This window comes from Rhinolophus sinicus, linkage group LG10, assembly GCF_036562045.2.
Source record: "Rhinolophus sinicus isolate RSC01 linkage group LG10, ASM3656204v1, whole genome shotgun sequence".
NCBI lineage: Eukaryota > Metazoa > Chordata > Mammalia > Chiroptera > Rhinolophidae > Rhinolophus > Rhinolophus sinicus.
The window spans coordinates 1,288,607-1,309,401 of record NC_133759.1 but is presented as its reverse complement, the minus strand read 5'-3'; the positions used below and the strand labels follow the sequence as shown (position 1 = coordinate 1,309,401).

The window sequence follows — 20,795 nt, the reverse complement described above, 5'->3', positions numbered from 1 at the left end:
GTGGCCACAACTCGGCCACTGTAGTGAGAAACAGCTATGGACAAATGTAAACGAATGGACATGGCCATGTTCCAATCAAATGGTCTTTATAAGAACAGTCGGTGGGCTGGGTGTGCCTCCATGCCAGTTTACAAGCCCTGTGCTATCAGGAAGTATGACGGCCCACCAGCCACCATCAGACTGGCAGCCAAATCCTCACCCAAGGTGGAAATGTTAACAGGTGCACCCAGTTCGAATGTCTACTTACTTATCTGGTACTGTAATATGTAGCCCGTTAAGTTTCCATTGAGCTTCTTAGGCAGGCCCCAGGATAAAGTAGCAGCGTCTTTATCGACTTTGACGACCTTGAGAAAAGTTGGCTGTTCGGGTACTAGAAAACACAAGACCAGGAACAAACACTCATAAATCGGTAAATTTTTAAAAAGGCCCATTAGTCATAACTTCTGATGGAAACTGAGAAGCTAATTCAGGAAATTCACAGTAACTGCAAATGAGGGAAGGCATGTTGAGCTCAGGGACTGAAAACCACCATGTGGGTGTCGTCCCAGGTGGCGCTCACCTCCTTCTGGTGTTTGGAACGTGTAGGGCTCACTCTCGGGCCCAGCTCCTTTGGAATTATAGGCTAAGATGGTTAAGCGAAATTCACTGAAGGCGTCTAGGGAAGGAACCATTCCATAGTTTCTCTGTCCTGAAAATCTCAGAATGTTTACTTCTCTGGGATGCGTTCTTCCATCGAGCAGACTTTTTGTTTTCCACCAATTTATCTGCAATGAAAACAGGAACCCTTTCACATATCACATATGTGGCTACAGTGGCAGAGTCTCTTTCATCTGCTACTGAAATCCATTCTTATTTGCAGGAAAGGTATTAATTCAACAACGAGAAGAAGAAAATCTATGACAAAAACCTGGTATCCTTTCAGATGTCCGTGGACTCTGTCCTTGGGAATTGTTGACCAGGTCACTTTAACCACCGTGCTGTTTATAACGTCCACCCCCTGGATCACCGGAGCTGTGTCAGGATCTGCAAAGCACGAGAGAATGATGAGCTTTTCATGAAATCCAAATGCGATTATTAGGGGCCTTTGCAAAGGCCGAGTGTTCACATGGTTCAACCTGCAGAAAGCACTTCTGTGAGGTCAGGTCCAAATGGAACCCAGACTGTCTCCTCCCACAGGAATTCCTCAGCCCAGGTGGGTTTCCAGGAGAGGACAGCCTGCACCACTCTGAGAAATGCCGCTCTCCACGCGGACACATGTTGGTAATGAAACATGAAATAGTCTGGGGGCTCGCTGCCTTTGGAAGCAGGTGAACTAGACCAACACTTCAAGTCAAAGTCCTTGGGAATGCTAGTCATCCATTATGACTACCAACAGCTACATTAACTGAGCATGTGTACGCGTCAGGCCCGGGCTAAGGGCCTGCGCTGGACTGGCCCACCCAGCCCTTAGACTAACCACCCCCCTTCCACAGGGGAGCTACAGCAGAGGAAAGAACCACAGCAGAGCAGCCGAGACTAGTATCTCAGGCCAGTGGCGTGTCCTGTGTAGTTTTATTCGGGTGGCAGAGTTTAGACAACAGGTGAACCAGGAGTTAGTCATTGCACATTCGACCTTCTCCTGTTCCTGGATCACGTGCCTTTAAACATTGGAAGAACGATGGAATAAGCCCCCCGCGTGTGACATGGGGCGCACTCTGCTTCCTCTCTCCAATCATCTATTTGCAGCAGCTATTATGGCGTAAGAATTTAAGAATATGGTTTCACCAGCACCTCAAAACTGCATGTGTGTGTGTATTAATAATTCTGTAACAAATCTGGGTCTGTCTCTCATCTGTTAGGAATGCTCCAGACCTACAGCCAGGGCCGGCAAGGCCGCAGAGGACTGTTGGGAGGTCTCTGACATGTGGGGGCAAATGCAACTGGAAATCTGCTGATTCCAGGGCTTTGGTTTTCAATATAGAAACGGCTTTACCGGGAAATTAAAGAAAAGTAAACCTTTCGACAGACTTCCTTACCACTCCATACTGATCGACCTCCTGCAGCCGACCCTACCACAGGAACCCCGAGTGACATTTCCTTGTGTGCCCACAGGCAGAGGGACAGTGCTCATAGAGAGAAGTGCGATCTGCCTGACAGACACTGCACTGAGTGGGCACTTACAGTCCTCCCCAGAGTAGAGAACCACGGACTGGGGCTCGGGGCCGGCACCCAGGCTGTTGGTGGCCTGGACTTGAACTTCATATGGAGCATAGACCGTGGGCGTCATCACCCGCAGGGTGTGGTTTGTGACGGTTTCCTCTTCCCACTCCACTGAGGCTCCCTGCGGCTTCCAGGTCACTCTGTACTCCAGCCCCGGACCATTCTGCTCCATGGACTTCAAAGGCTAAAACAGAAGGCAAGACTCAGCTGGGTGATCACAGATGCGGGGAGTCGGAGATGGTGGCCAGCACCCTACGCGGCTAAGGAGTGTTGCAAGGGAGGGGTCATTTCTTGGAGGATCTTAAATCCCCTCTTTGGTTTGGAAAGTTGTTAAAATTTTTGTCATTCTCTTTTCAAGTTTGAAAGTTCCTCTTTCAACCACCCCCACCCCCAAGTAGTAAGAACACCACCGTTTAGATGCCTGTATTACACCCTTGTGGTTAAAGCTAACTTTTCATATGAAAGAATTTACTAAGAAATTCCACACAGGGTTTTAGCTCTTGTTCACATTTTCCTCTAGGTGCCACATGTTCACTCCCAAAGACCTGGCGACCTAGAGGACATGGCTGTGAGTTCCGTGGTTGTGAATGGGGTCCCCATGATTTTCATCAGAACTCTCCTGCACCCAACTAGCTCCAGGAAGGAGATGGCATACATCATTTCATGTTTACACGTGAGTTCCCAGATGGAATTCCTGTCTGTGATAATTTCCCAGCTCCCTAACCATACTGTTTCTGTTCCTTTAAGAGAAAATACTCCCCCCCTCCCCCTCCACCACACACACACTTCATTTAAATGTATAGGGAAATTTAGTGGGGGATTTCTACTATAGGAAATTGGTTATTTCCACTCTCATTTTTAATTGAGCAATACTTTAATTTTTTAAAAAAAATGTGATGTCAGCCATTTTATTAATTTCACAAAAATAGGAATATGCATTTAAATGAAATCAGTTATATGAAATACATTAAACATGTGATTTTAGTCCTAGACTGTAAGGTCCACTTCTACAGGCAGTAATTTTTTCTGTATACGTGAGTGGTTCAGTGATGGCCTGTGTGTTCTTACAGAATTGCAATGTTTCTCGAGTCAATCTGATTTATTAAAATACTTATTAGAGGCATTGGTTGGAATTGCGTGGAAAGCACAGTGTGGTAATACAAGCAAAGTAATTTCCAGTCTAGGTTTATTCCAAGGTGAACACCTGTGTTAGCTAGGAGAAAGAAAAGCAATGAAAGCGAAACAAAAGCCTTCTGAGATTCCCATGGTTACTGGCTATACTCGAGCTCAAAGGAAGTTTTGCCCTCAGGTGTTTTTCTCTCATATGAATATAAATTCCCCAGTGGCTTCAGCACCCTGGCCAACCAGGCCACACGAGCTCTTAGATCCAGACCGTACACTGCAATTATGACTTTCTTAGCCCCAACAACAAAAACGGTGTACAAATGATATTATACAATTTACACCTGCTTTGCTCCAAGGAGAACAGGTCCATTTGATGAAGTTCTCCGGCAAACCTGAACATGAACTGTGCCACTGTAGGTAACACCTTTAAGAAAAGCTTATCTAAGTGTTGCCTGAACGTGGAGCCTGGACTCCTGGAATCAAGCAGCAATATTCGATTAGGTTTTCAGACAATGGACAACAGAACCTCAGCAAATACCCACACAGGCCCCCGACACAGGCAGGAGACCGGAGGAGACGAGCAGAGTAGGGAGGGAGGCCGCCAGGCGGGCCCCTCAGGAAAGCTGCCAGAGCACGAAAGCTCTAGAAAAGAGGTTCTTAATTTGGGGTCTAGGATTTCTAGATGGGTCCGTGGATGTCCTCCAAGGGACCTGAGAAGCCCATGAAGGTGTTAACAAAACTTCCCATGTTGACTTTGTTAGGAAAAGAGCCTATACTCCCACCGTATTTTCAGAGATCTAGGAACAGAGCAAGGTTATAAGGACTGATCTAGAAACTGGGCAGATTGCCACACTGCCTAATTTCATGTTAAAGCAGGACGATTTCCTTCTACTACTTGCAGTAGAAATAATAAAACCCAGGTCCTCTAGGAGTGAAATCACAGGACTGTGATCACATAAGCAGGTAAATGAAGAAGTTCCTGTTTGCCAAACATCAGTGGATTTGGGTTTTTCCGTTTTGTTTTTGTGGTTTTTTTCTTCTTCTTCTTCTTTTTTTCTTTTTTTTTTTTTGGTGTTGTTGAGATTAGAAATTTGCTATTTGAAACTCAAATTTAACATAAATAAACTTATGCTTAAGAACAAAGGGAAATGTCAAACAAAAATCATCCTGATATAATTATTTGACTGATCAGTTTGCCGTGGGCTCTCAATTTCTGTTTAAAAGGGACAAGATACAGCATTTTTAGCACTTAGACTGTGTGTGAGACAGGGCTCACTCCATTAAATGAAAAGTGGGTTTTAGAAGAGAATGCTAATTAAAATGACTAGTTCTATCAAGTTACATGTTTCACACCTGTTACTTTAACAAAATTGTGCCTTTACTATTTAACATGACTGATTTATAAAGATAATTCATATACAGCAGAACATGAACTAAATAAGATAAACCAAAACTCATTTTTGATTGTAACATAAGGTTCCATTCACTTAGTAAGTGCACAGAGATCAATAACACACCAGGCTCTGCCCCTTATTTTGCTCTGAAGGATTTTTCATTAAATGGAATATTAGTTTATTTCTAATGTATTTGCTTATTGGCTGTCCCTCCACCTAGAACACATATCCCAGGACAGCAAGACTTCATGTATTTATTTTTTTACTGCCTATATAAGCCAAGGACCTCACAATGCATTACTTTTAATTGAATCACTTTTGATGCCAACACAAAAATCATAAAGCGAAAATCAGGGCTCTTCGTTGTTAACACTTTTGTGAAAGAGCAACTTTTTTTTTTCTTTTATAGACAAATGTCTTCTCTGAGATTATGTTAGAGACCGCAGTTCGTTTCTAAGTCAGTCTCTGCAGGGGATCTGGTCATTCAGTGTCTGCTCGTCTACCTGGGAAAGGACCAGCATTTTCCTCCTGTCCTGAGGATACTCCATGCACAACAACAAACAATGAGCAAACATTCTTAAACTTCACTGGGTGTGCCTCTAATTATTAGACCTCTGGTGTTTTAAAATAATAAACACAACGGAACATAACATGAATGCAACCATCAGTGTGTTCCAAACCGCTGATTCCGTCCATCCTGCAGTCAATTACTTACTAAATTACACACCATTTGCTCTTCAAATTATAAGCCCTTGTTTGGTGCAATCCCATTAGCACAAGCAGAGGGCACTAGTAATCAGCCTTGCCTTTCTTTGGGGGCAAAAAAAGAGTGATTTCTGAGTAACAGGAGAAGGAAGAAGGTCCGAAGAGGCCCACCCTCTTTCCATCACTCAGCACGTGGCACCTGGTGACATCAGTCAGTCTGGTCCAGCGTCTGAAGAGCAAGGCTGACACCACGAGCTGGGGCAGCTCCCGCAGGAGCGCTGAGGGTTAATGGGTGCGTGTTGGCAGAACACAGCACTTCTCTGAGGAACTGACCTGCTAACTACAGTGTCACTGTCATCTATGCAGTTACAGCACCTCGCTTATGGCAGTGTCTGTGGAACTTAAAAGAGGATAAGACAGAGATACTCGAAAAGAATAAAACACTAACCTAATTTCAGTCTGTAAGTTAATTAGCAAGAAATGTGGCAGCAACTACATATGACCACAGATTCAAGGAAAGTATAATATTCTTGAACACATTTAGTTTCTGTGTAGTACCTTTCTTTTTTTTTTCAAATTTTAAACTTGTAAAAGTTAATTTGACTGAAATGGGACTAAAGGGTTAGTGTTGATATGAAAATATTAACTATTTTGCAAGTACAGGCCATGTGATCAGGTAACGAGGGGAAAAGTCAAAGCAAACTTCATACAGCTAAAATTTTCTCAAAAATCACAGGAATGAGGTGTGGGAATAAATTAGTATATTCCAGCATACATTCAAAAATGTTCTATTCTTATGTAAAATCCAGTTAGTCCAATGTTGGAAGGCTATTATGAATCAGAAATCTACTTTCCAATAGGTTAAAATACTTGTTCATGAAATATGCCCAAGAAGTGAAGAGGGAAAAAAGTTATCCACTGTTACAGGAGAAATTTAGAAATGACACACACAAAATTAAAGTTATCTGAGCAGATATACCACTTTATGCCAAATTTAAAGAGGAAAACCCATTTAATAACTTTTAAGAAACATGTAAAGGGGGAAAAGTAGCATTTGAAGTCTAAGGATGTCCATGTTTCAATCCTAGCTTTGTAGGTTTCCAGTGGGGATGGGCAGGATGGCCAACCCTGGGGCCTCCGCTGCGGGATCTCAAACAAGGCGTGCGTGATGCTCTCTGGACAAGGTCGTCCTCGGAATTAGAAGCGAGTATACGAAATGCCAGCGCTGGGAACTATTATTTGGGGGTCATTCTTTTCATATGTACAATATTTATTAGACTATATACTAAAATGAGGTGAAAGGTTAAGGTAGTCAGTATTTTTTGAATAGGAGAAACTTTATATAATGATAGTAAAAATATTAGGAGTCTGAAACTTCCGGAAATTGATTATAATTAAATAAACCTGGACAGTCTTCTTTAAATTCCTTAGCACTTTAAAAGTCAATTTCACAACATTCTAATCCCAATGATCTTTAAATTACACAAATAAAATATATTTATAAAATGTAATAAAATATGAAAGTCTTATTTCTTTGCTCTTAAAATATAAAGAACATTTTCTATCATTATACTTAGTATGCAGACAAGGAAAGGGAAAAAGAACACAAAGAAACACGTAGCACATTAAACAATACACACCTCCCATTTTATAATCATTTCCTTGGGCTGAGAGGCTTGGACTCTTATGCTTTGTGGATTCTTGTCTGGAGCTGAAAAATTACAAGCATTAAAATTATTTTTCCCCATTGTATGGTCCATAGATAACTCATCTGACCGTCTCCCCACCCCCACAAAAACATTTAAATACCTTTGATACATTTATTCATTTCTATCAAGTTCAGCCCCTAAAAAGATTTAAGGCAGTTTCCCCTCCTGATCCCCCAGCTTTATTGAGATATAACTGACACGTAACTGTGTGTAAGTTTAAGGTGTACAATGTAATGATTTGACATACATGTGTATATACAAATATGTACATACACTGCACATCTATATGTATGTATTGCAAAGTGAGATTTGTTAACACACCCATTATCTCTCATAAGGCAGCTTTACAATGTGTGTTGTATTTAAAGGAGCAGTTTCTTGGACTGATTATCCAATGGAGAGTGGATGGTTTACTTTACCCATCTTCATTTTAAACTTGCTCTTTATATTTTTAAACCTCCTCTCCTTTGTCCATTATAATTATTATCAGAAATGTATGTTGTGAATAACTGCCTCTAAGCTACTATAACTCCCCTCAGGTACTAATTAATGTCAACAGCCAAGTTTAGGGCCAAGAAATAGGCAGCAGCAGGTAATGTGTCCACGAATTCATAGAGATGGATCTACTTTATTAGAAAGGGCTCGGGGGCAGCTTAGTGCCAGGTTCAACTCAGAGCACATAAGTGTCTGATTCAGTTGTTACCTCTACTTGCTTTTCCTCAGTCCCCAAGGGGACGTATGTCCTAGCATGTTTATTCCCGGGGAAACAGTACCATGTTATTAGCAAGGGATGGCCATGCTCACTCGGTAACACCAATGGTTTTAGCACCATTATTCTCGGGATTTAAGCAAAGAAAAGTGTCTTTGGAATTTAGACTTTAATTTAGACTTTGAAAAGGCTTTAATTATCCGTGATGTTGTCCCTCTGTTTCTCAAAGGCCAGGCTTCAAATGGAACTCAAAGGAACAGACAAGAATAGGAGGTCCAAAGGCTGGTGGAGATCAGCCACGTGACAGACCGCAGCACATGGCACGCGGAAGCCAGAAAGCGAAGGGTCCCAGTCGCCCGGGAGCAGCTCTAAGTATAAAGGCACCTGTCCTGCCTCTGGTGCCGTGGGGGTGGCTGCACCCGGCCCCTGGCACTGCCCGTCAGGGCTGCAGGGGTGGCCCAGCCTGCATTGACTTCCTGGGTCCAAATCCCCCGTGTCACCACAGACATTTAGCGCTTTAGACAGACATTGAGCTATAAAAGTACACTAGATGCCTAAAATGAACAATGTCAGATACACCGAAAATTTAACAAGGTGCCTATAATGTGTCAGAAGTTTTATTTCAGAAAGTTGAATCCTTGGCATCCCTCTATATATTGGACTTCACGTAGAACTTACTTCGTGTTGATTTTAACATGATATTTAGTTATCAGAAGTTACCGAGTAACTGTCTGCCCGTGTGCCTCCCGGGTGCCCTGCTCTGTACCAAACATTTATTCAGTACTTGCGAGACCGGTGCAATGGGAATCTTTTATGTGTTGTCTGTCAGTTTACAGAATTTTTCAAGCTCTGGACTGTGAAAGATCTAAGAGCCAAGACCACTCCAGCAATCTTGTTTTTTCGTTTTAGATTTTCAAAGGTGGGTCAAACCAAATGTTTTTTTGGAAACCCGATGAGAAGCCACTTACCTGCTGGGGGTGTTTCGTGACGGTCAGACGGCCTGCTAGGCTGGCTCCTGCCAACCTCGTTCACGGCAATGACCCTGAACTGGTAGGTCACGTACGGAGCCAAAGGTAACACGACGGTCGTCTCCTCTCCCTGCACTCTCCTCAGCTCCTCCCACCTTCCGGGCTCCGCCTTGTTCCCTTCAAATTCCACGATGTACTCTGGCAGCAGACATGGACAGCAATGAGAACCAACTGGGGACGTTCACGTTACCCTAAGACTTACACCCAGAAGCGAAGGTCTAACGGGTGTTCTAAGAAGGACAGTTGGCAACAGTGGTTAACTGTGACCCGGGGTATAAGTGACACGCCGCCCAGGCTCCCCTACCGCGGATGTCACTGTTGTGGTCGTCTCCAGCTTCCCACGTCAGCCGGACGCTCCTGTTCTGTCTTTCGGACAAGCTCAGGTGCTCTGGTGGGTCCGGGACATCTGGTCACAGGAAAGGGAACATAAGCACAGTACCTGGAGTGGCCTTTGTCCCCAGCCCTCCCCAGGCGCGAGGCAGCCCCCCTCCCTCTGCCCCGTCTGCTGACTCAGGTGTCCACATGTCACGGCCCTTAGGTCCTGGTCCCAGCGCAGACTCTTCTACGTCTGTTCCCTACTGGGGCTCACGGCCACCACCCGCCCGGTGTCCAGGGCCGCTCTGGCCACATGTCAGCATTCCTGGGGGGCTGTGCTGGCCCCATCTCTGGACCTGGGCTCTGACCAGGAGTGGGCAGGCCTCTTGTACTGGAAGAGGAAGGGTTGGCCCTGGAAAATGTTACGCCCAACCTGGGAAACTGAGCTGGGGATGACTAATTTTAAGAGTGTTGATGCACATGGCCATTTATGGTATTTCACAGTAAAAGCAACAGTAAAAAGACATCTTATCCCTCATGGTTCTTCTTCCAAAACTTGGTTGTAATTCTCCCAGGCCCTCGCGGACATGTGTCTCTTCTCCAAGGAGACAATGACAGTCACATCATTGGCCTTCCCACAGCTCGTCCTCCTCTAAGGGCAGCAACCTCTGTCACCTCCCACCCCCCAGCATCTGTCGATGGCTGAACATTTATACTGACAGAAAACATATTTTCCATTCAGAAGAGAACACATTTATTTGAGAACGTGGTTAGTGCCTCACATCAGAAGTTTTATCAGTGGGTTTCTAATCCCTGCGCTCAGAGAACTGGCCATCCCAGCACTCACTAAAGCCCTCATTTCTGAAGTCCCTGAAGCCACGCATGCAACCTGCTGCAGGTGACATCAAAATCTGCTCCTACGAGACGCCTACAGGGCTAGAATGGCTGAATGCTGTTGACACTTAGAAGAAAGATTCTCTTAAAGGATGTTTACGACTTTGGAAAGTCTGGATTGAAATGGGCCAAATAATTGCTTTTCAAAACTGTTTTCCAGGAAAAAGAGACTTTTAGAAGCTTCCCATGGATCTGTTATGTGTTACTGTTAGTTACGGTGATATGAGCCAGAGACTGGCCTAAAAAATTAGAACATAAACTCCAAGAAGTGGTTAAGAAAATGCAGCCATCTCAGAATTTGTTTTTATTTTACTTTTATTCTATTAGTAATTGGTAATTCTTTCATATATAAATGGTACATGTCAGCATGGTCACTATTTATTTTAAATGATCAAAGTTTAATGGTTCTGGAAAATGGCAGCCTAATTACAAGACTGAAATATTCCACTTTACGAGGAGACTCAGGCAGCACGTGCCACCTGGGAGCCAACCCCCTCGCTGGCGGCCACTGCGCAGAATCCCTGGAAAAGCATCTCCCGACCTCGTTCATGGCAATGACCCTGAACTGGTAGGTCACATACGGAGCCAAAGGTAACACGACTGTCGTCTCCTCTCCCTGCACTCGTGTCCCGACACGTGTCTCCCACACTTGTGCACCTGGGAGAAAGTCCACTTCCCCGGGAACTATATCATGTGGTGAATTACAACTGGGGTAATTACGAGAGGACTGAACCTGTCTGCTTGTCCTGTGCAGTAGCCAGAATTCCTGTGGCCAAACCTCTCATCACAAGGGACAATTCTACGGAAGCAAACCCGCACCTTCCACCACCTGGGAACAACTTTTTCTCCTTCGTCCTCCTCCCCTTATTATTATTATAGCTGTTATTATTAGGATTATTTAGGTGGGACCTGGCCTGGGGGCCACTCATTTCGCCTGAAACACGGCGGCCTTGCTCCATGGGAAGCACTTCAGCCACCCTGCTCGCTCACACCTCGCCAGCCTCCTCCAAAGGGACTGAATGCCTTCCTCACAAGCTGCACCCCACCGTTTGCCACCTACCTGTGCACCCCAGCAACCAGAGCCTACTATTAATAACGATTAATCCAGACACCTGATAAAGGACTGTAGGCAAAACCAGACACTTTGGAGGAATACCAACAGACTAAGGGAAAGACTGAGCAGAATTCTAAGAGAAAACCATAAAAATGTCTGTATCATTAATACAATTCCAGATAGTTCAAAGAGTTTTCAGTAAAGAGTCTTTTAAGAGATTTGGCTGGATATGCGGGGGGCAGAGGGAGCAGTTACTGGAACCCCACGGAGAGACGTGTGGGGAGGGTCTCCGGGACAGGCGGTGCTGGGACAAAGCCAGCCCAGTGGGGGGAGGACACACCCACCCTGTGCTGCCAGGGCTCCCACGGGCTGCACACAGCTTGAGGGTGGGCGGCCGGTGGACGCCATGCGTACAGGTCAGCTTTCCAGAGCAGGGAGCTGGCAGTTACTCAGGAGGGAGACTGGACAGACACCCTGCGGACGGCCCAAGAGCCTTAAATGCGGTGATGCCAGGGGCAACTGAACTGCCTGCCTAGTGAGGGGGCACACTGCCTTCTAATTAGAGTTGTCACTTGAAAAATAAATGAAAGGCATCCCCTTGCAGATCCCTTGCAGGCCCTGCCACCCTGCCTCTCGTTTAGAGCATGGCCACTGTGCAACCCCAGGAACCCCCACCCTGACCCCTGCACACCAGCCGCCCCCACCCTGAGCCCCACTTCTCTGCACACCAGGAAAGGGCGGCTGGCATGCTCTGGGAACTCAGGCAAGCTTCAGGTGTCGCGGCCGAGATGCCACCTACTTCCCACTACCCAGAGAAGGGGATTAAGCATTCACTAATTTCTTGGGCGGAAGAGGAGAAAGTATGGAAAGTGGGTTACTATTTAATTGAAAAATTCAAACTAGCAAGTTATACGCAGGGACTGAGTTGTGTGAGAACAGTGGGTTTGATCAGCAATGGAAAGAAAACGAGCAGAGTGCCCTCACCCAGGATGGTCACTTGGGTGACAGCAGTGACGTTGTCGAGCTCAGTCTGAGCAGAGCAGGCGTAAATGCCCTGGTCCTCCAGAGTGACAGCGGATATGGTCAGACTAGCTCCGTCGATAGCTACCCTGCAGGGAGAAGCATGAGGATGAGGACAGTGAAACAGCACGAACAGGAGAAACATGATCTTTCAAAAACATAAGTCCCCATCGAAAGCCATTCAAGAAAGAAGAAAAAAACCATCTTCACACAATGCAGATTTCACTGGAGAACGTCACCGGTGAAAACTGGAGATAAAGCATTCCTCAAGTTTACCACGTCTACACAGCACGAAAAGGATCAGGTTTGTTTGGTGTTGGTTTTAGTGACCAAATCCAAGCGTGTGCAGTGCCAGCGCCAGGGTTAGACCTGTGTCACCTGGTGAGTCTGGAGACCATACCAGCCTGACAACAGCTCTGATACATTTGAATAATTCTTACTCAAGTAGGTGTTCCGGGAACCCCCACTAGGACCAGGAGGGCTGCTCCTTACACAGGCAGAGCTCTGGGCCCCCCAGTTCCAGCAGCCGGAGTGCCAGGAGCTGGAGTCCCCAACCTGCCAGTGTGGCTTCCTTCGGCCTCCAGCACGAGCAGAAGCATGTCAGTATCTGCTAAGGGTCCGATGGGATTTATCTGAACAGCAGGTGGCAGACCGGCGCTTCTTTCTGCAGCTCGTAGCTGTTTACCATTTGTTCTATTTTTGCCGACTTTTCATCAAGCTCACTATATGAACATTTTTAATATGAATCATACCCTTTGTCCGACTTAGGTAATGTTAACGTAACTGCACACGTGGTTTTCCTAATACTGTTCCACTAACTTTGAAATATACTCACCGCAGTTTCCTGTTTATTGGAATAAATATTGTCGTCCTGTGGGAAGGAAGGGAGAGGAACTCTTCCATAATTGAGGTTTTTAATGGAAAACTCCTGTGAAATGCTGAGAAGTTTGAACTGTACAAAACCACTTGAAACTGGAGTGAAATCTAACCTGCACCTGCCCTTTGAGTGTAGCTGAAGCGGCTTGTTCCCACAGCGATCCTGGGATCGCTACCTGGTCCTGCTCGTCACCAGTCTCACCACAGTCCTAACCAGGACAGGGCTTTGCGCCCGGTGCACGTCAGCTGTGTCCACAGGGCACAGCATCGGAGGGCTGCACGTGCTGACAACTGCAGAAGCGTTTACTGCTCAGGTGAAGGGAGACCGTTCAGTCAGCCCTTCACACGGGGCTGTCGGGCGCCCTGTGGGAGCTGATCTTACCCGCTGTCTTCCTGCCAGATTTGCCAGTGGGCACAGGGCCGCGTCAACCAGAACAAAAGAGCAACGTTTCAGTAACACACGTCCCAGAACTAGTGACCTTGAACCTCACACACCCACCCCAGGGCCTCCGATTCGTCCAGGCAAAGTGACCACTGGTCCTCAGGGTTGTGACCTCGGCAGCTTATTAAACATGTGACGTTCTGGCCTCTGTCCAGGTTCACAATTGATACTTCTAGACCTGGGGCCAGGCCCTGCATCTGGCTGTGACACCTAGGTCGTGTGGCCCCGGTGTGGTCTCATGAGATCCACTGTCTGTCTTTGTCTCCATCCTTCCAATCTTCTCCGGTTTGCATTCACCCAAGAAGCCTGCTGTGACCCCAACCTGCCAGCCACCCTCTCCTGCCCACCCCTGGCCGCGTGCGCCTCCCTCATCTCCACGGTGTCTCGCCCCATGGTGTCTGTGTCATAACCAAGTCCTGCCGGGACCTCTGCCAAAGCGACTCTCTCCTGGGGTCACAGAGTCAGCCCTGGGGTGGAGGCTCAGGCCCCCCCGTTACGACCTGTGGAACCTTTACTGAAACATTGGGCCTAACTCACCTTGTCTACAACATGGGACAGTAGTGTTTCTCTGTTCTCAGGAGGAGAAAATGGGGGAGCACATGAAGTGACTGGTGCACAGCCTGCCAGGCCCCCCCTCACAGGCTGCTGCTGGCAACACTGACCATGTGGTGCCCCTGCTGGGTCAGCAGCAGTCATGGAGCTTGCGGGGACGCTTTAATGCCCCAACCCCTGCCCCTCCGGCATCTGCTTGACTGCATCACATCAGCTCCTGACCTGTCAGGAGGGACCCTCCCTGCTCATAGCCTCTACCTTTTGTGATGGTTTCTCACTTTGCATCTACATCTGTGAGGTCCCCCATGCAGGCACTGCTATTTCGGAGGGGAAACAGCCCTCCCCCCAGGCCTTCCCCCCTCGGTCCACCACCTTCCTCCTCAAACCACACAGTCCCCTCACTCTCCACCAGTCTCTCCCGCAGGACGCTGTCCTGGGCTCTGCCAATCGTCACCAACAGTCCCCATCACACCTGCTGAGCACAGTACACACTCTAAACAGGGTTTCCGCTCACGGCCACCCTCCAGTTGCTCCCTCCTAACCATCGTGTTTGGCCTGGGGCCACCTGCAGGCTCAAAACCCACTGGGAATTCCTGGGAGCTCTCGGCCTTCCTAACGGACTAATGAGGGAAAGTGACAGACTGAGCACGCACTGGGCGTAACGGCCCCATGCTTGTCCCACACGGCAGGGGACAGGAGTTTTCACTTCTCGGTGTTCTCCACGTGCCTTTGGATCAGAAGTTTACCTCTTTCTAGGTAGAAGCTTCTGGTCCTCGGTGTGGCGACGAGGAGAAGTGTCTGAGCAGGGGTGAGAAACGGGCGCTCGGCGATGTCGGCAGAAATCCAGCCGACGCCTGTGACCTCACCTGCCTGCTCCTGGTGTGGCCTCCCCAGTCCAGGGACTTCTACTCTCTGGCCCTCCCCTCCGTGTCACCTGTTAGGTCACTAACAAGCAGAGGCTCCCCTGAGGGTCAGTCCAGCATCCGGCAGAAACTAAAGCTGGGCCCCAGAGCTGCTGTGCCTTCAGGGCTCAGGGAGCATCACCCACAAGGAGGGCGGTCATTCCCTTCTTGGCTGTAGCCCAGGGGTCAAATGCAAGACGCTGATCACTGGACAGTACTGACAAATGAGGAAAATTTGGGGGATCTGAGCTGCTAACAAATCCACTGAGATCTAACCTAAGGCATAAGATGTCTGCTGCAGCAGTGGCCTCTCAGGGAACAAGAATTAATCTCCTCTCGTTTCAGTGATGCCTGGTTGCCACACCTATGCTGCCTCTGTACAAACCTTTACATGTATCGGAGGGTGACGGGGGACGAGGTACCAGGCTGGGATGGAGGCCTTCGTGTAGAGGCGGAACGCAGGTGTACGCACACACATGCACACTCACATACACAAACACATGCACACACACTCATACTCACTCATGCCCACACTCACACTCACACTCATGTACACTCACACACACACACACACATGCACACACGCCACCAGGAGAGGCCAAGCAGATCACAGAAATGAGACTGGCCACTGGAGACGTGAGGGCAGGAATCACAGGGACCAAACTGCACTCAGTACTTCAGACTTTCTAGGCGCTTGATGTGTCAACTTCTAGAAACCCTACGAGGAAAGTACCTTCAACATTTGTTTTAACCAAACTATGTTGTACGTAGAATGTAAAACTAAGGTGCAGAGGAAGGCGTTCAGCTGCTTACCCAAGGTCAGAGTGACAGGACGGGGTTCAAACCCGGGCCACTGGGCTCCTGAGTCCATGCTCTTTATTAGGCCCTCGCTGCTGTCTGGTCTAAGGCGCACAGGTCCTGGGAGAAGACGTCCAGGCGTCCTTCTCCAGAGTGATGGTGCAGGGACAGTGGGCGGCAGGTGCCCAGTGCCAACCCGCTTAGCGAGATACAAAAGGAGAACAGCTGACCTCCGCCCACTCTCAGAGGCCTCGTGGGCGCTCGGGAAACACCACTTTCCTTTCCTGAAGTACTTCGCATCGTCTAAGGCTACTGGACATCCATTCACCCTTCCTCCTACTCTCCTTCTCCTAGACTTTCTCTATATCCTCACGACAGGGGCTGGAAGTCGCAAACATGGACTTGGCAACGCTTTCTGGCAGGAAGGGTTCCTTCTGGGTGTGATTCGGGTTCTGCTGACGGGACAGATTCCTGGGGCTGGCAGGTGAGGGGACATGGCAGGCTGAGCTCATTGGTAGCACCAGTGTGGGGGTGGGGGTGGGCAATGGCCGTGGAGATGGCAGCGTCACACCGGCAGTGTCTGCTAACTAAGAACCCGAAAGTTCAGTGGGCAGCCCCCTCTCGGCTGTCTCCTCCTCTTTCCAATGTCGTTTGTTTTGTTTTTGTTTTTGAGCACCAAGCAATAAACACGCCTGGAGTTCCTACAATCACTTCTGTTTCAGGCACGAGCAGGATGATACACATGACAGAGAAAGCCGGTCACCAAAACAAGGACACACACACGTGAGAGCAAAGTGAGACAGGTAACTATGACTTTTCAGTGTCATCGCGAAGACTGAGCTCCATCGAGGGAGGCCAGTATTTTAACTCAGTGTCAACATGGTTCACCTGTTTCCATCATAAGCGCTCACCCACCTGCCATCCTCTGTGCCGTTCACTTCAAAGGCTTCGCCATCTTTGCTCCAGGATAACCTCAAGCTGTGCCTCAGGTGGGCGTCACACTGGCTGTCACAGTGCAGTTCCAGGGTGTGCGACGTGGGGACGCGAGGACTCACAGGAGAAACGCGAACTTTTGTAGCATCTGTTTGCACCAAACAAAGACACCAGTTAGCACTGCGAGCACAGCTTACGTGGTCACGTGCCTGCCACGGGGTCACCCACAGGTGTCCACATACGCCAAAATCTCACGCGATGCTTGTGGCACTGCAATTTCCTGACGTCACACATCATTGCTGTCTTCTTCCCACACAAGCCTGGGCAACTCACAAAATTCGAGTGGAAATACTAATTAACAGCTTAGCGATTTCCATCACTATTTCCCAGGCTTGGGGGGAAAGGAGAACGTGAGCGAACAAATGCTTCCGGATGCTGAGCACAGTACAATTTCTCCTTCTAGTGCTTCTGGACATGTGACCAAAGTACCATAAAGAAAAAAGGAAAATCAGTGGATTTTCTTTTGTTGCGTCTGTTACTAGTGGGGTCGGCTAAGGGTGGAGCCCAGGAACAGGTGCCCTGTCCCCAAGAAGGCGGGGGACCTGGACGCAGGCCCGGGAAGGGGGGCCTCGGCCTGTTTCACTGCACCAGAGCACCCCAGGGCCTAGAGGGGCTGCATACAGGAGGCGCTCAGTGAACACTTGCGGAATTCCTGTGGAAGGAGGTGGCGTGATATTTTCAAAGTAAATTAGCAGTGTCCACACACGGAGCTCAAATGCTGGTAGCATGGCTGTCGTGACAAATGTCTGCTTTCTTACGATTGTTTCAAAATGCCTACTTTCAGAGGCCATGTAAGGAACATATACTTTACCCCGAGGTGGCACTTGGTCACACTGTGACCCTCTCAGGCACGATCTCACCAGCTGACCTCCCGTTCCACAATCATGTTCTGATGTTCACTATCTACCCTGATTAAAAACTGGAAGTGTTAATAAAACGGACTATCGGGAGCCCGGGCACAACTTAGATTATTAGTTTTAATAACCTTGAGTTAATTTTAAGTGAATTATTAAACATCTACTCCCAATTCTAAATTAAAGCTGGTCTTACATTACATTATGTTAGATAAGACCCAGTCTTATAGTAAAATAAAACCAGGTCTTATATTAATTTTTGCTCCAAAAGATGCATTAGAGCTGATTGTCCAGCTAGGTCTTATTTTCGGGGCAACACGGTAACAGACACCATTCAGTGGCATCGACTCTGTTTACCAGGACTCGGCAAGGATGTTCAGTCATTACAACATTTAATTATAACAATTCTATGAATATCAATATTTCCACTTTACAGACAAGAGCATTTAAGGCTAAAAAGAAAGTCGACAATGATGCCAGAGCTGCTGACTGCGGAGAGGCTGGGCTGGGGCTTGAACCCGCGTCAGGCAGGCCCGCAGCTCTTCTTCTTTCCACCACTCGCCTACGGCCCCTCATTCAACCACGACATCCCTGTTTTAATTTTTGACATTCATCATGTATATGCAAAAACTGTGTCCTTAATGTTTCACTGATGGGATTTCTATTTATTCCTTAACAAGCAAATGAACAGAAGAATGGCCTGAGCAGTCTGGCAGTGACCACCTCTGTGGTGACAAGCGGTTTTGGGGTCCCCTGAGGGTCCAGCACAGTGTGGGGCTCAGGGATGTGAAGCTTCGTCTGGATGGCTGGCTGGCTTCCCCCGCCTGACTTTGAACCTGGCTGAATTGCTTCACTTTGATGTAGGCTGGTTTTATGAAGTACAAAAAGAATCATCTCCTGGACTTTCAAGGACGTTTTAAAATTGTACACGACACCTGAAAATGCAGCCACATCAGAGAGAAGACACCACCGGGGAAGAAGCATGTGCTTTAAAACTACAGCCCGTGTGATTGGCGTGTTGGATAACAGGGTACAGAAAGAAACAAATATGAGGCAGAAGAGAAGAAAAAGGGATGAGGGAAGGAAGGAGGGGAGGGTGTGGGGGCGGGTGTGCAGGTATCAGCGAAGGCACCTAGCTGAGCGAACGTGTGCTCTGTCCCCTACGCAGTGGGCAGGGGGCCCCAGCCCCGCACGTCACAGGAGACGTGTCCTCCGCACAGGCTGCAGGCCCTTTCTAGTCTGTGCGCTGTCCTAAAAAGGACGCTCTCAGCAATTCTGAAATCAAAATGTCACTGAGATGCAAGCGGCTATTACGGGCTTCCCAGGACTTGGTTGTGCAGAGAAAACACAAAGCTGTTCGCAGTTCAAAGTCGGGACAGGAGACCTCCCCATCCTCACGCCTGGGCTCCGTGAAGCCGCACTTTGCTAAGTGTGTCTGTGAAACTTCCAGCTCTAAGAGTTGATTGTGGCCAATGTTAAGCTGCTTGGTTATTGAAATACAATAGAATTACAGAAACACCCTAGGGGGCCATGTGTGGATCCTGCCAGTCACACTGAGAACACCTACTTCCTCTTAAAATCCTATAGAAAGCCGCATACACACCGTCAGTGTGTCCTCTCATTTTCAGATGGTCTTTCAGACAAAACATAGCCTAGGAGGGGTGAACAGGCCTGAGGAATTTCAACAAGTGCTCTAACATAAATCAGACTTCATCTGGGAAAACGAAGACAAAGAGAGCCCATGGGAGAATGCATGCAGAGTAAAAACTAAAATTACTTCGAACATCCAGACTGGCCGTGACGACCGCCCTCCCCTTCGCATTGACCACCCAGCACGAGTACTGGCCAGCGTCATCCTCGGTGGCCCCGTCGAGCTGCAAGGTGCCGTCCTTGTGGACCTGGAATCGCGGGCCTTCAAGCGGATTCATTTCTTCCACCTTCTCCCTGTGGATACAGAAGGCGTAAACCCACAGGGCGCGTGGCAGGCTGGGGACCCGCCGATGTCACTCAAGCTTATCCCTCTCAGCAGACCTGACGCAATGTCCCCTTTGGGTGGGCGTGGGGACCACGTCTACCTGCTGGAGCTCGTGTCACCTTCCCACAGCCATCTGTCCCCAGGTATTGCTGCCACAAGGTGAATTCCCTGCACACGTCACAGTAATAGGCCGCTGGAGCTAAAGGTCTGCAGAACACACTCTGCTGCTTTCACTCAGGACAGAGGAGAGAGGGACACTTGCCTCAGAGGCGAAACTTAAGAGGGCGCCAAAAAATGTCCATAATCAAAATAAATCACATTTTAATGGAGTATTTTCAATAATCAAAACTACTGCGATGAATAGCCACAAGAACCACACACACAGTTTGGACCCGGGCAGGGTCCTCCCCAGCACTGTGGGCCCTGCCTCGCTCTCCTGGCTCCCATCCCAGCCCTGCCCCAGATGGCAGAGTCACTTCCAGACAGTCTGTCCACATGTATAGTAAGGTGACAAACATGGCAGACCACATAGAGGTGTGTTTGGACTTACTACGCCATCAGTACATTGAAATTAAATTCAAAACATGTGTTGGAGACATTTCAAGCCTGTGTATACAGAATGAGATGCAGGCTTAGAAAATTATTTAGATTCTGTCCCAAACAACACAATAAAGGGATACGTGACCTTAGATAAACCCCAAGTGAAAACCAACTCCACCGATAAAATCATTCTCGTGATCATTTCAATTCTTTGCTTTCCTTCGTGAGCACAGGTGGCTTTCCACTTTCCCCATGCAAGAAACCCCAAGAGATCCGGTCAATGCTTCCAGGAGAAGGAGGTGACCAAGTTTGCGACCTCATTTCTCAGAGGCGTGGGGTTCACATGTGACATGGGAACAGGGCAGTCCGTCAAATGATGGCGGAGGAAACGAGGGGGCATTTCTACAGCTGGCATCCTCCTGAGAAGCCCTGCCCGGCTTACCAGGACACGGCCGCCTTGGGGGACGCGAAGAATCTGCAGTGTAGGAAGGTGCTGGCCCCCACCACCACCGCATAGTTCTTTCCGTCCTCAGTTTGTATCAGTGGAGGGACATCTATTTGAAAAATCACACAGTTAAAGTTTCATGTGAGAAACAACATGTGCCCATTACAATGCCCCACGCCCCGCTGCACTGACGCGATGAGACAACAGTTGAATGCCACAGTGTACATTCTTGGATTCAAAAAGTATCCAAATGCAGAACATTTCTG

General features: G+C 47.9%; 1 protein-coding gene across 17 annotated transcripts in view; it reads right to left on the bottom strand.

Moving 5' to 3' along the window:
• CHL1 (cell adhesion molecule L1 like) overlaps positions 1 to 20,795 on the bottom strand; it is a 151,122-nt gene that overhangs the window by 12,761 nt on the left and 117,566 nt on the right. For all 17 annotated transcript variants that reach the window (XM_019755807.2, XM_019755808.2, XM_074312207.1 and 14 more), the window contains 11 exons: positions 20,527 to 20,638; positions 19,347 to 19,513; positions 16,638 to 16,803; positions 12,117 to 12,241; positions 9,174 to 9,275; positions 8,810 to 9,007; positions 7,064 to 7,134; positions 2,161 to 2,383; positions 908 to 1,023; positions 560 to 764; positions 248 to 370 (listed from right to left, as the gene is read on the bottom strand). In XM_019755807.2, coding sequence (XP_019611366.2) covers positions 248 to 370; positions 560 to 764; positions 908 to 1,023; positions 2,161 to 2,383; positions 7,064 to 7,134; positions 8,810 to 9,007; positions 9,174 to 9,275; positions 12,117 to 12,241; positions 16,638 to 16,803; positions 19,347 to 19,513; positions 20,527 to 20,638 — 1,608 coding nt within the window. The remainder of the gene's footprint in view (positions 1 to 247; positions 371 to 559; positions 765 to 907; positions 1,024 to 2,160; positions 2,384 to 7,063; positions 7,135 to 8,809; positions 9,008 to 9,173; positions 9,276 to 12,116; positions 12,242 to 16,637; positions 16,804 to 19,346; positions 19,514 to 20,526; positions 20,639 to 20,795) is intronic.